General features: G+C 42.3%; 1 protein-coding gene across 6 annotated transcripts in view; it reads left to right on the forward strand.

Annotated features, from left to right (window-relative positions):
* The window catches only part of aff4 (AF4/FMR2 family, member 4), a 103,816-nt gene that overhangs the window by 59,200 nt on the left and 30,292 nt on the right, over positions 1 to 14,324 (forward strand). For 3 of the 6 annotated variants that reach the window (XM_080201365.1, XM_080201367.1, XM_080201370.1), the window contains 4 exons: positions 5,668 to 5,694; positions 6,798 to 6,852; positions 7,750 to 7,787; positions 8,044 to 8,203. In XM_080201365.1, coding sequence (XP_080057491.1) covers positions 5,668 to 5,694; positions 6,798 to 6,852; positions 7,750 to 7,787; positions 8,044 to 8,203 — 280 coding nt within the window. The remainder of the gene's footprint in view (positions 1 to 5,667; positions 5,695 to 6,797; positions 6,853 to 7,749; positions 7,788 to 8,043; positions 8,204 to 14,324) is intronic. The other 3 variants (XM_080201366.1, XM_080201368.1, XM_080201369.1) reach the window with 3 other exon arrangements.

Below are 14,324 nucleotides of genomic sequence, written 5' to 3' on the forward strand. Positions count from 1 at the left end.
TGCAGGTTGATTAGGTAGACCCAATATGGATTTCTGAAGAGTAAATCATGTTTAATTAATTTGCTGAAGAGGTAACAGGGCCAATTAGGGTAATGCTGTTGATGTGGTGTACATAGACTTTCAGAAGGCATTTGATACAGTGCCACCCAACAAGCAAAGTTGTAACTCGTGGAATAAAAGGAACTGTAGCAATGTGGATGCAAAATTGGCTGAATGAAAGAAAGCAGAAAATAATGGTCAATGGATATTTTTGGGCTGGAGGAAGGTTTGTGATGGTGTTTCCAGGGTCAATATTGGGACCCTTGCTTTTCCTGATGTATGTTAACCTAGATCTTGGTATGCACGGTATAGTTTCATAGTTTACAGATTATGCAAAACTTGGAAGGATTGTAAACTGTGGAGAGTAAGAAGTCGCAAACACCAGGTTAAAGTCCAACAGGTTTATTTAGCAGCACAAGCCACGAGCTTTGAGTGCTGCTCCTTCATCAGATGAATGGGAGTTCTGTTCATAAGTAGGGCTTCCAAAGACACAAACTCAATTTACAAAATAATGGTTGGAATGTGAGTCTTTACACGCTGCCACCATGATGGCAATGCTGCAACCACCTCAGTACTCAATGCGACAACTGCCAATCTCCAGATGCAATTCTACAAGTCACCCACTTTATCCTGGACCGCAATGTCTTCACCTTCAACAACCAGTTCTTCACCCAGACACATGGAACAGCCACGGGGACCAAATTCGCACCTCCAATATGCCAACATCTTTGTGCACGCGTTCAAACAAGACCTCTGCACCGCACAGGACCTTCAACTGATGCTATAGACCACATACATCAATGACATTTTCTTCCTTTGGACTCATCATGAACAATCACTGAAATAACCATATGATGACATCAACAAGTTCCATCCTACCATCAGACTCACCATGGACTACTCTCTGGAATCGGTAGCATTCTTGGACACATACATCTCCATCAAGGACGGTCACCTCAGCATTTCATTGTACTTCAAGCCGATAGATAACCTCACAATGTTCCACTTCTCCAGCTTCCACCCTAAACGCGTTAAAGAAGCCATCCCCACAGACAAGCCCTCCGTGTACACAGGATCTGCTCGGATGAGGAGGATTACAACTGACTCCCCTCGACGCTGAAAGATGCCATCATAAGAACAGGATATGGCGCTCAACTCATCAATCAACGGTTCCGACATGCCACAGCAAAAAAACCGCACCGACCTCCTCAGAAGACAAACACGGGACACAGTGGACAGAGTACCCTTCATCGTCCAGTACTTCCCCGGAGCGGAGAAGCTACGACATCTTCTCCGGAGCCTTCAACATGTCATCGGTGAAGACGAACATCTCGCCAAGGCCATCCCCACACCCCACTTTTTGCCTTCAGACAACCTCAAACAGACCATTGTGTCCAGCCTTCAGGAGAAAGTGACTATGACATCACACAACCCTGGCACAGCAACCTCTGCAAGACGTGCTGGATCATTGACATGGATGCCATCATCTCACACGAGTATACCATCCACCAGGTACACGGTACATATTCTTGCGACTCGGCCAATGTTGTCTACCTGAAACGCTGCAGGAAAGGATGTCCTGAGGCATGGTACATTGGGGAGACTATACAGATGCTACGACAACGGATGAATGAATACCGCTCGATAATCACTAGGCAGGAGTGTTCTCTTCCTGTTGGGAAACACTTCAGTGGCCACAGGCGTTCAGCCTCTGATCTTCGGGTAAGCGTTCTCCAAAGTGGCCTTCATGACACGACAATGGAGAATCGCAGAGCAGAACCTGACAGCCAAGTTCCGCACACAGGAGAACAGCTTCAACCGCAATCTTGGGTTCATGTCATACTATCTGTAACCCCCATGATTTGCCTGGGCTTGCAAAATGTCATGAACTGTCCTGGCTGGAGACAATACACATCTCTCTAACCTGTGCTTAACCTTCTCTCCACTCACTTTGTCTGTACCTTTTTTAAGACTTGGTTACCTGCAAAGACTCTCATTCCAACCATTATTTTGTAAATTGAGTTTGTGTCTTTATATTCCCTGATTGTGAACAGAACTCCCATTCACCTGATGAAGGAACAGCGCTCTGGAAGCTTGTGGCTTGTGCTAGCAAATAAATCTGTTGGACTTCAACCTGGTGTTGTGAGACTTCTTACTGTGCTTATCTCAGTCCAACGTTGGCATCTCTACATCAACTGTGAAAAGACAGAAGTGCAGAGACAAGTTGGTGGAGTGGGCAGACAGGTGGCAATTCAATATGGAGAATGTAAGGTGGTGCATTTTGGTAGGAAGAAAATGGAGAGATTACATAACATGAGTGCTAAAATTGAGTCTACCAGAGCAGAGGGACTGGGTGTTAATATGCAGAGACTATTGAAGTTGGCAGGACAGATGGGGAGCAGTTAATAAAGCGTACAGTATCCTGGTCTTTACTAATAGAGGCATAGAGTACAAGAGCAAAGAGATCATGCTGAACTTATACAGGAAGGACTTAGACTTCAACTAGAATATTGTGTACAGTTCTGGACACCACGCTATAAAAAGCATGTGAACACACTGGAAAGCATGCAAAAAGGTTTACAAGAATGGTTCCAGAGATGAGACACCTTAGTTATGCAAAAATATTGGAGTGGCTAGGACTATTCTTCTTGGAGAGCAGGCAACTGAGAAAATTTGATAGAGATGTTCAAAATCATGAGGGAGTTGAACAGGATAGATGGGGAGAAAGTGCTCCCTCATAAAATGACCAAGAAGAGAGGACCTAAATTTGAAGTGATTGGCAAAAGTAGTTAACACGGTGTGAAAAAAAATCTTTTCACACTAGTGGTTGAGGTATGGAATGCACTGTCTGGATGTGGTGAAAGGTCGGGAATGGCATTAAGCCACAATGCTCGATTGAAGAGCTGGTGCAGACACGATTGACCAGATGGCTGCCTTCTGCACCGTAACACTTCTGTGAAATGCTATAAGAGAAAGGTGTTAGAATAGTTCCTACCACTTGATCTCCTCCCCACTCTTGTGATCAAGGTTGGAAATTTGCATCACAGAAATTTGCCATCAAAATCCCTGTATTCACCTTCCTTTGCCTCTCTCAAATCATGTGATCTGTATTAATCTTGGGCTTTAGACCATTCAAAATTTAAGTATAGAATGATAGAATCGCTGCAGTGCAGAATGAGGCCATTCAGTCTATCAAGCCTTCACTGATGATTCCACAGAGGCCCTTTACCACCTCATATTTACCCTGCTCATCCCCCTGACACTAAGGATCAATTTAGCATGAATAATCCACCTAACCTGCACATCTTTGGAATGTGGGAGGAACTTGAGCATCTGGGGAAAAATCACATAGAACATAAGAAATAGGAGCAGGAGTAAGCCAACTAGCCCTTCGAGCCTGCCCCGCCATTCAGTAAGATCATGGCTGATCTGTCATGGCTCAGTTCCACATTCCCGCCCTCTCCCCATAACCATTAATCCCCTCTGTCATCAAAAACCCATCAACCCGCGTCTTAAAAATATTTAGCGAGGCAGCCTCCACCACTTCAACGGGCAGAGAATTCCAGAGATTCACCACCCTTTGAGTGAAGAAGTTCCTCCTCAACTCCGTTCTAAACCGCCCCCCCTTTATCTTGAGGCTATGCCCCCTAGTCCTACTATCCTTTCTGAGCGGGAAGAGTCTCTCCACCTCTATCCTATCCATCCCATTCATCATCTTATACATCTCAACACGAGAAGAACCTGCAAACCCCACACACTGACTCGTGGCCAGAATTGAACCTGGGTCTCTGGTACTGTGAGGCAGCAGTACTAACCACTGTGCCACCATATGTCAAAAACTGATATGCATTAAAATGAAAATGGTGTTTGTGAAAGTACAACTGCTAATAGCTTGTTGGGGAAGTGGAAGCATGCATTGATGAAAGCTGGTCAAGTGATTCCAATATATGAACATCAGATCAGGAAGATTTCAGGGTAAATACAGCATGTGGCATGATATTAAAGCATACAAGCTATACAAATGTCTGCTTCAATCCAGTATCTGTGCTGGCAGTGGTAGTGGAAGTTCCCATTAGTTTGGGCTGTAGAGTGTTCCAACAAGCCCAAGGAGTTCCATCTTATACTGCCCAATGTTCAAGTCCTAATTGGTGTTTAATTTATTGATCTCTGTTGTGGACTGTGGGAATGGGACAGATAGAACTCCTCTAAAGAGAACCAGTTTGGACTTGATGTACCAAATGGTCATCATCTGTGCTATAATGACTCTATTGAGACAGGAGAATAGTGAGGTCATTACCAAGCAAATTAAGATGTTTCCTGTGAATAGATTCACAAAAGAACAAAATTGTTGAAGGGTTGCCAGATGGACGCATTCTGACATGTTTTAGAATAACTAGCTAGTTTAACAGTGTACCTAATTATCTAACTGCCATCCTCATTCTCCTAAAACAATTGGCCTGTCTCAACTATCACTTCCAAATACTTCATCTGGGCAGCTTGATAATGTACCATGGGCTTATGAGGATTCTTTGATTTTATAACTCCTAGTGTACATGTAACCCACTGTTAGATGCTACATTGATATTGTATTGCTCCTAAGTTTGCAGTCCTCAATTCTGTTTTTATTAAGAACATAAGAAATAGGAGCAGGAGTAGGCCATCTAGCCCTTCGAGCCTGCCCCGCCATTCAGTAAGATCATGGCTGATCTGTCGTGGCTCAGTTCCACATTCCCGCCCTCTCCCCATAACCATTAATCCCCTCTGTCATCAAAAACCCATCAACCCGCGTCTTAAAAATATTTAGCGAGGCAGCCTCCACCACTTCAACGGGCAGAGAATTCCAGAGATTCACCACCCTTTGAGTGAAGAAGTTCCTCCTCAACTCCGTTCTAAACCGCCCCCCCTTTATCTTGAGGCTGTGCCCCCTAGTCCTACTGTCTTTTTTGAGCGGGAAGAGTCTCTTCACCTCTATCCTATCCATCCCATTCATCATCTTATACATCTCAATGAGATCTCCCCTCATTCTTCTAAACTCTAACGAGTACAAGCCTAGTTTATTCAGCCTCTCCTCATAGCTCAACCCCCTCAACTCTGGTATCAGCCTAGTAAACCTCCTCTGCACTCCCTCCAAGGCCAAAATATCTTTGCGCAGGTGCGGCGCCCAAAACTGCACACAGTACTCCAGCTGCGGCCTCACCAATGCCCTATACAGCTGCAGCAAGACCTCCCTACTTTTATATTCAATCCCCCTCGCTATGAAGGCCAGCATCCCATTAAGTATTGAGTATGTTAGCAATTTCAATCACTGAAATTGTACAAGGAGTACACAAAATAACAGGAACTAGTAAAAATAATTTCAATGCCATGATTGAGGCTTTGATTTGATTTTCTAATTTTAACTCATACGGTTCAGTAATATGTAGGTAAATGTATTCTTGGCTGAACGGTGGTCTTCTTCTGGAACTGAAGTGAACAGAAGAATCTTGTGTGCAGCTTTTTTACGTTTTTAAAGCTACTCAGGATTCCAAGACACTAAAAATTCAAAAAAATCCATGAAGTGATGCTTGGATATCAAAATATAATAGTTTATAAATGGTATCATTTAATGCTTTCTTTCTTTTTAAATAGCTCTGAAACTGACCAGACTGCTTCAAGGTAAGTCTATCTGCGTGGGATTTTCAATGTAATTTGTGTTATACTGTATGATTGCTGCAATGTTTTGCTTTGATGCTTGCACCTGAGTTGCAAACGATCGTGTAGGACAGTCTAAAAGAGCTAGATCACTTTCCCAAGTTCTGTAGTAGGTATGCAGGTGTTGCCTGCAAGAGGATTAGGTATTGCAGACCTTGTCATCGCATTGATGGACATTGACAGCTAAATGTGGGATGGTGGGGCATATGTGTGAGATGGGGTGCATGTGTTGGGGGTGGGAGGAGATTTGTGGGTGTATGTGCAGGGGGAAGGTGTGTATGCGTGTAGAGAGGTATCCCGTCAGTTTCAATTCATGTAATCATGACTAAGCACAAATGTTGAATGGGTGCCAGCATTAGGGAGTGAGGAGACGATGCTCCAAAAGCTGATAATTGGGTTGTGTTACTTTTCAGCACACCTGGTGAAAAACAATATTAGTATGAATCCACAGTGCTAAACACTAAAAATGTTAGATTCTAACATTTAAAAAGGAGACAACTTGAAGCAAGGACTTGATGCACATGATGCACATTAGTCATCTACTTTGGCTGGTAGTTGTTTAAAATGACTTCAGGGGTTCAGATAACTCAAACTGCAAGAGATTAATTAAATTAACTAATTTGATTTAGATTAATATTTACCAATAATCACTTTTTTCTATGCTATGAAAATATAATTGTCTTATACTTAGACCACAACTACATATAAATTAATCCTGTTTGCTTAATGAAGTTGAAGTGTGATAGGTCTTTGAATAGAACCCCTTTTGCACAGTCGTTTTTTTTCAGTGAAATGCAGTCCTAAATATTCCATGGAAATGTGGATTTTGTTTTCCTTTGTATGGGCATTTAACTAATTTGTGATTTTTGTATTCCTGACTGACACATTTGACTTTTTTAAACTTTGATGTTTGGTATTTTACTCCATTAGCTGTCTGGAGGGAATTCCACCGAATTGGAACTTCCTATTCCAAATGCAGCTACTGAACACGTTGATGCAGATCAGTTTCTCAGAAAAAGACTTGCTTCTTAGTGATGGTAGTGGTAATGCTTTCTCTTTTTATGTAGAATGTTGGAAGATGACCTCAAACTTAGCAGCAGTGAAGACAGCGATGCAGACCAGGTTTGCCTTCACTCCAGCATTTGTTTACTATGTATGAAAAGTGCTTAGTTATTGAAACTAACTTGCAATTTATTGATAAATGTGATGCTGGATGCAAAAATATGAATAAATTGCTTGATTCTTGAAGAGTGGACCAAGATTTTTTTTTCCCCTGGATGATCTTTTCACTCACCAAAAACTGAGATATTTGATTGGCAAGAAAGGTTTATATTTGTGCTTCGAGATAATGGAAATAAGAACTACAACCATACGTAAAGGATCACATGCAGCAGATGGCAAAGGAACAACAAAGGAATGGAAAATGAAATGCATTAACTGTATATTGATAGATTGACTTACTTTGCAGCTTGATAAAACAAAAAAAAGACTGGTGGTATACTTGCAAGTGGATTTTTTCATTCATTTCTCTGTAAAGTCAAATCTGAAGCTTGGAGACCATAATGGAGGGCAAAAGATCCAAAACTGCACTAATCCTGTTGGTTTTGTATTTGGGTCTAATCTGTTGGGATAATTAGAAACATTTTTATTGCTATCAAATTAAATATTATTTTCCCATGTATATCAATCTTGTGTAGTTTAATACATCAGCCCCTAGCTTTGTGCTCAATGGTTCAATACATATTTAGTGACATCTTTTAGGAGACTTTGTTAGTTCTGTTACTTGTGTACTAAAGTTGAACGTTATTTGGGTAGAGCAATTCAACCTTCATTGAATGTACATCGCAAAAATATAAATTTTCTGACCACACTTAAATATACTTGTACTGAGAAGTATTGACATATCACATCTTCCCAAAGAAATATTTGGAATATGTTTGAAAGAAATGGTATATCCTAGTTTTGACTATCAATCTGCCTTAATTTTATGAGCATCTTTGTATTTTTCTTTAATTCTAGGATTTGGGGAAACCACCTGCAAGAACTAATCTTGAAGGGTAGGTAGTGGTTATCTGTGTAATGTAGAAAGATCATGTAGAAACTACTTACGATTAGAGGTAGAAACATGGTAATTTGTTTAATGCAGTGATTTTGCATATTTGGTTAACAATAGATCTTTGCAGTTAGAAAATGTCACTTAAAATGTAATGTTTTATCTGATAGATGCAAAAACAGTTGACTACTTCCACTTCACATTTTTACGTGTTAAAATAAATTTATTAATTGGCTTACCAAATATTTTTTCTTTTTCAGTAGTTCTGAACTTTCCCAGCAAAACAATGAGGCTATGGAACCTCCTAGGGCTGACTCCAGCAGCCACAGTGGGTCTGAAAGTAGTTCTGGGTCAGACTCTGAAAGTGAGAGCAGCTCTAGTGACAGTGAGGCGAATGAACCATCATGTATATCTCCTGAGGTATGTCAGGAGTTTCATCTTCGTGTACATGACTGTATCTTGTAAGGGTATACCAGTGACTGGTGTTATTTACCTTGCCAGATGTTCAAAGGCTGTCATTTTGGTGTTGGGCAGTTCCATAAGCCGGATTGCATTTAGTTGAAACTTCTTGAAACTCCCTTCTGTTGTACTTTCCCCTTTACGCTAACACTGATAGGGAATGTACAAATTAAATAAAACAACCAGAAATAATTCTGAGGTGGCCAATGTCACTGAAATGCAGCATTAATAAATATTGCATGATTCTACATACCACATGCAATGCACTGTTTCATCAATTATTCCTAACTTATAAAATTACACTAAACAATTTTGACTCAGTTATGTCCCCTTTTCACTTTAGGGATCCAACAATATACATGTATGTAGTTTCCACAGTTTACCAAGCATCTAAAGGTTTATCTCCCTCTGAAAGACTGTTTATCTTATGACAGATTTCTAAACTTATTTTGTACAACTGGTGGCAAAATGTGCTTCAGAACAGTTTTCACTTTATTTTCTTAAAATAATTTAATTATCAGGGTGTTCCCTCTTGAGTTCGTCTGTCCTTACCCCCTGTCCTGCAGTGGTTAGCTATCAATACTGCCTGATCTTTTCGGGCTGTATACTTTACTCCCGTTAAATACTCTTATTTGCCAGACACCCATGTCTCATGAATGAATTTTAAAAAATCAGACTGCAGAACTCTGCAGTGATCACATCCCACAAGGACTACCTGCCCAAGTATGGACAAATCCCAGTACCTACCCCAGTTTTCATAGACTTCCTCACCCAGTGTTGCCAAAATGTGGGGTTCTGTATCCGTACTTCATAATCCAGAGGTCACACAGTAAAATAAGTTCTACATTCCAATGTTCTTCCACCACATTATTGAAGCTCCAGCTTTTCCAACTGTACTGTCATGCTTTAATGCTACCACTCCATACTGCCAAAGCCCAGCAACTCCATTGCTATTACTGAATCTGATTTATCTACTTACATTACCAAATGTCACCCACCACCTTCCTTGACATAGATGTCTATTCCACATCAAATTGGTGAATCCTGTTGTTTTATTCATAAAAGGAAGAGAAAACTGGTGTTCAATTTCAAGCTGTCGCTCCTAGTCGGAGATTTTTGTTAAATAATAGAAAATATATCAAGCCTTTCCTGTTCCAGTGTTACCTCATGGAGTTGTCCATACATAAGTGTATGTCATATGGAATTTTTCTGGACACCTGTTGCATATGGACTAATTTCTCCATCTCGTCTAGACTTGCCTGAAATTTGTTTTCGTCATTTCAGGCTGTTGCACCCACATTTTGTTATCTATCAATCTGGGTGATATAGACAATGTGATTGTTCCCTCAGTAAAGAAAAGACTTACATTTCTGTAGCATTTTTCATGACCAAAGAATGTTCTGAAGCTCTTTTATAACCAATGAAGTATTTTTGAAGTGTACTCACTGCTTTAATATTGAAAGTGCAGCAAGCAAGCTCCAACAAAACAAGCAGCAATGTGAAAATAGCCAGATAATCTCTTTCTGTTACTGATTTGTGGGATCAGTATTGGTCAGGGCACCCTTTCTCTTCTTTGAAATAATACCATAGGATATTTTGCATTCACCTGAGATGTGACTGGAACTCTGTTTAATGTCTCATCTGAAAGACTAGACCTCTGCTAGTGCAGTATTCTTTCTGTGTTGTACTGGAGAAATGATGAACAACAAAGGCTCTATTTGCCAGTCATTTGGGACTATTGTAGTGACTGACTCTCTCTAAGCGCCACAACCGTTGCTAATTAATTTATGTTGACGGCATCAACAGTTTCTTATTCAACACCAAAATTTCCCTCCAACCCCACAACATTCTTAGTAACTTTGATATTTTGGTAAAGGCCTTGAAGTCTAGATAATGTAAGCTGGGTTTTAAATTTGATCAACTTTGTAACTTCCTCAACAAAGTCACACTGTGCATACCATTAGGCCCACAACCTAGTCCCAGTTGGAGATCATTATTCTGGGTTCAGGTATAGCACCACCACCCCTATGTTCTGTCATTGATAATATAACATCATCAATAATGAAAACTAGTATAGAATAGTTATTTAACAGTTCTCAATGTCCCCTCCTCAATTTTTAACATACCTGGAAAGCACTTTGGCATTACCATGTACTGTGTGCAGTTTTGGTCGCTGCACTTGCGCAAGGATATTTTGGCCTTGGAGGGAGTGCAGAGGAGGTTTACTAGGCTGATATCGGAGTTGAGGGGGTTGAGCTATGAGGAGAGGCCGAATAAACTAGGCTTGTACTCGTTAGAGTTTAGAAGAATGAGGGGAGATCTCATTGAGACATATAAGATGATGAATGGGATGGTTAGGATAGAGGTGGAGAGGCTCTTCCCACTCAGAAAGGATAGTAGGACTAGGGGGCACAGCCTCAAGATAAAGGGGGGGGGGGGGGGTGGGGTGCGGTTTAGAACGGAGTTGAGGAGGAACTTCTTCACTCAAAGGGTGGTGAATCTCTGGAATTCTCTGCCCGTTGAAGTGGTGGAGTCTACCTCGCTAAATATTTTTAAGATGCGGGTTGATGGGTTTTTGATAAGCGAGGGGATTAAGGGTTATGGGGAGAGGGTGGGAAAGTGGAACTGAGCCACGACAGATCAGCCATGATCTTATTGAATGGCGGGGCAGGCTCGAAGGGCTAGATGGCCTACTCCTGCTCCTATTTCTTATGTTCTTATCACCTAGCTTCTCCATACTTTAGTTGTGTTTATTCTTATTTTCAAGAGCAGATTTCCTTGCTTAAAAAAAAATCTACTTTAGTCTAAATTGTCTTTAACGTGGTCAATGAGCCAATGCAGTTTTATTTAATGTGCTCTTCTTTAACCCCTATGAACTGAATAGCTTCTTCTTGTGTAAGAACTACTTTGAAAGCATTCCATTTTTCTTTACTTGGTGGAAATAATAGAAAAAATGATTTGCTACTATTGTTGGATAGAAAAAATTGGAGGTATTTGACAAAGATCCAAGGAGAAAACAATGTGTTTTTGCCACCAAGTTGACAGTTTTTGCATTTGGAAGAATTCTTTTGAGACTATTTTTCCCTTTTTATATTCTTTGATGAGATGTGGTTATCACTGGCAAGACCAGCATTTGTTGCCCATCCCCAACTGCCCTTAAACTGAGTAGTTTGCTTACCCATTTCAGAGAGCAATTAACAGTCAGCCACATTGCTGTGTGGTTGGTGTCACATGTAGATAAGATCAGTTAAGGATCTCAGACTTCCCTAAAGGACATTAGTAAATCAGATGAGTCTTTACAACAATTGGTAGTTTAATGGTCACCATTCCTGAGACTAGCTTTAATTAATGAATTAAAATTGCACTAGCTATCATGGTGGAATAAGTGGATACTAGTCCAGTGACATTGCCACTATGCCATCATCTCCCACTATGTTTTTTAAGAACATAAGAAATAGGAGCAGGAGTAGGCCAACTAGCCCTTCGAGCCTGCCCCGCCATTCAATAAGATCATGGCTGATCTGTCGTGGCTCAGTTCCACATTCCCGCCCTCTCCCCATAACCCTTAATCCCCTCTCTTATCAAAAACCCATCAACCCGCGTCTTAAAAATATTTAGCGAGGTAGCCTCCTCCACTTCAACAGGCAGAGAATTCCAGAGATTCACCACCCTTTGAGTGAAGAAGTTCCCCCTCAACTCCGTTCTAAACCACTCCCCCCCATTTATCTTGAGGCTGTGCCACCTAGTCCTACTATCCTTTCTGAGCGGGAAGAGTCTCTCCACCTCTATCCTATCCATCCCATTCATCATCTTATATGTCTCAATGAGATCTCCCCTCATTCTTCTAAACTCTAACGAGTACAAGCCTAGTTTATTCAGCCTCTCCTCATAGCTCAACCCCCTCAACTCCGGCATCATCCTAGTAAACCTCCTCTGCATTCCCTCCAAGGCCAAAATATCCTTGCGTAAGTACGGCGCCCAAAACTGCACACAGTACTTCAGCTGCGGCCTCACCAATGCCCTATACAGCCGCAGCAAGACCTCCCTACTTGTATATTCAATCCCCCTCGCAATGAAGGCCAGCATCCCATTCGCCTTCCTGACCACCTGCTGCACCTGCAAGCTGGGTTTTTGCGCCTCATGCACAAGGACCCCGAGGTCCCTCTGCACCGTCGCCTGCTGCAGTTTTTCTCCACGCAAGTAATAATCCTTCCTACCATTATTCCAACCAAAGTGTACCACCTCGCACTTGCCAACATTAAATTCCATTTGCCATTTCCTGGCCCATTTGCCCAGCCTATCTAGATCCTTCTGTAGACTCTCCACACCCTCCGCACAATTTGCCTTTCCACCAATCTTGGTGTCATCAGCAAATTTCGACACCCTACACTCGGTTCCCTCCTCCAGATCATCTGTATAAATGGTAAATAGCTGAGGCCCCAGCACCGACCCCTGGAGCACTCCACTAGTCACCATCCGCCAATCCGAATAGCACCCATTGACCCCCACGCTCTGCCTCCTATTTGACAACCAGTCCTCTATCCACACTAACACCCTACCCCCAATTCCATGCCCCCTGACCTTCTGCAATAATCTCTTGTGAGGTACCTTGTCAAACACCTTCTGAAAATCAAGAAAGACCACATCCACCGGCTCTCCTCTATCCACTGCCCTAGACACATCCTCATAGAACTCCAGTAAATTTGTCAGACACGACTTCCCTTTAGCGAAACTGTGCTGCGTCTGCTCTATCAAGCAGTTCCCCTCAAGATGCCTCGCTATTTCCTCCTTGATGACGGATTCTAACATTTTACCTACAACAGACGTTAAACTAACCGGCCTATAATTCCCTGCCTTTTGCCTGGCACCCTTCTTAAACAACGGCGTAACATTAGCCGTTTTCCAATCTTCCGGCACTTCCCCGGAATCCAGTGACGTCTGGAAAATAACCACCAAGGCATCCACTATCACCTCCGCCATTTCTTTCAGAACCCTCGGATGCATTCCATCCAGTCCTGGCGACTTGTCCACAATCAGCCCCTCCAGTCTGTCGAGCACCACCTCTCTAGTAACAGTAATGTCATCGAGACCCTCCAGTCCTACCACCTTTCCATCTCTAACATCCGGCAAATTATTCACGTCCTCCTCCGTGAAGACCGAAACAAAAAAGTTGTTCAAGACCTCAGCCATATCCCCATCCCCTACCGCTAAGTCCCCCTTCTCATCCTCTAAGGGACCAACGTTCACCGTAGCCAGCCTCTTCCTTTTTATATACTTATAAAAACTCTTGCTATCCTTTTTTTATATTAAGCGTTAGCCCAGCTTCATAGTTTCTCCTACCCTTCTTTATCAACTTCTTTGTCAATCTTTGTTGACATTTAAACCTCTCCCAATCCTCTTCTCGCCCACTACTCTTAGCTACTCTAAATTCCTCCGCTTTTAATTTAACACTTTCCTTCACCTCCTTCGTTATCCACGGCTTATTACCTCTCCTCCTACAGTCCTTTTTGACCAAAGGAATAAATTTCTGCTGAGTACCAAGAAAGATCTCCTTAAAGATCCTCCACTGTTCCTCAGCAGACCTACCTTCCAACGCGCTCCCCCAGTCCACATTCGCCAATTCTTCTCTCATCCTACCGTACTCCGCTCTGTTCAAACAAAGGACGCGTGTTCGGGAGCCCACTTTCTCCTCCTCCATCTGCACCAGAAACTCCACCATACAATGATCACTCTCCCCAAGAGGATCCTTCACCGCAAGTTCCCTAATTCTACCTGCGTCATTACATAGCACCAGATCCAAGATAGCTCGCTCCCTCGTCAGCTCCAACACACACTATTCCAGGAAACTATCCCGGCAGCATTCCAAGAACAACTCCTCGAGCCCACCGCGTCCAACATGGGTCGACCAATCAATATGCAGATTGAAATCCCCCATAACTACGGCCGTCCCATTCCTGCACGCCGCACTTATTTGCGCGTTAACAGCCCGCCCCACCTCCAGATCATTATTCGGGGGCCTATAGACGACACCCACCAGCATCTTCCTCCCTTTGCTGTTCCTAATCTCTACCCACAACGATTC

Source organism: Carcharhinus amblyrhynchos, chromosome 13 (genome assembly GCF_965287045.1).
Source record: "Carcharhinus amblyrhynchos chromosome 13, sCarAmb.v2.hapA, whole genome shotgun sequence".
NCBI lineage: Eukaryota > Metazoa > Chordata > Chondrichthyes > Carcharhiniformes > Carcharhinidae > Carcharhinus > Carcharhinus amblyrhynchos.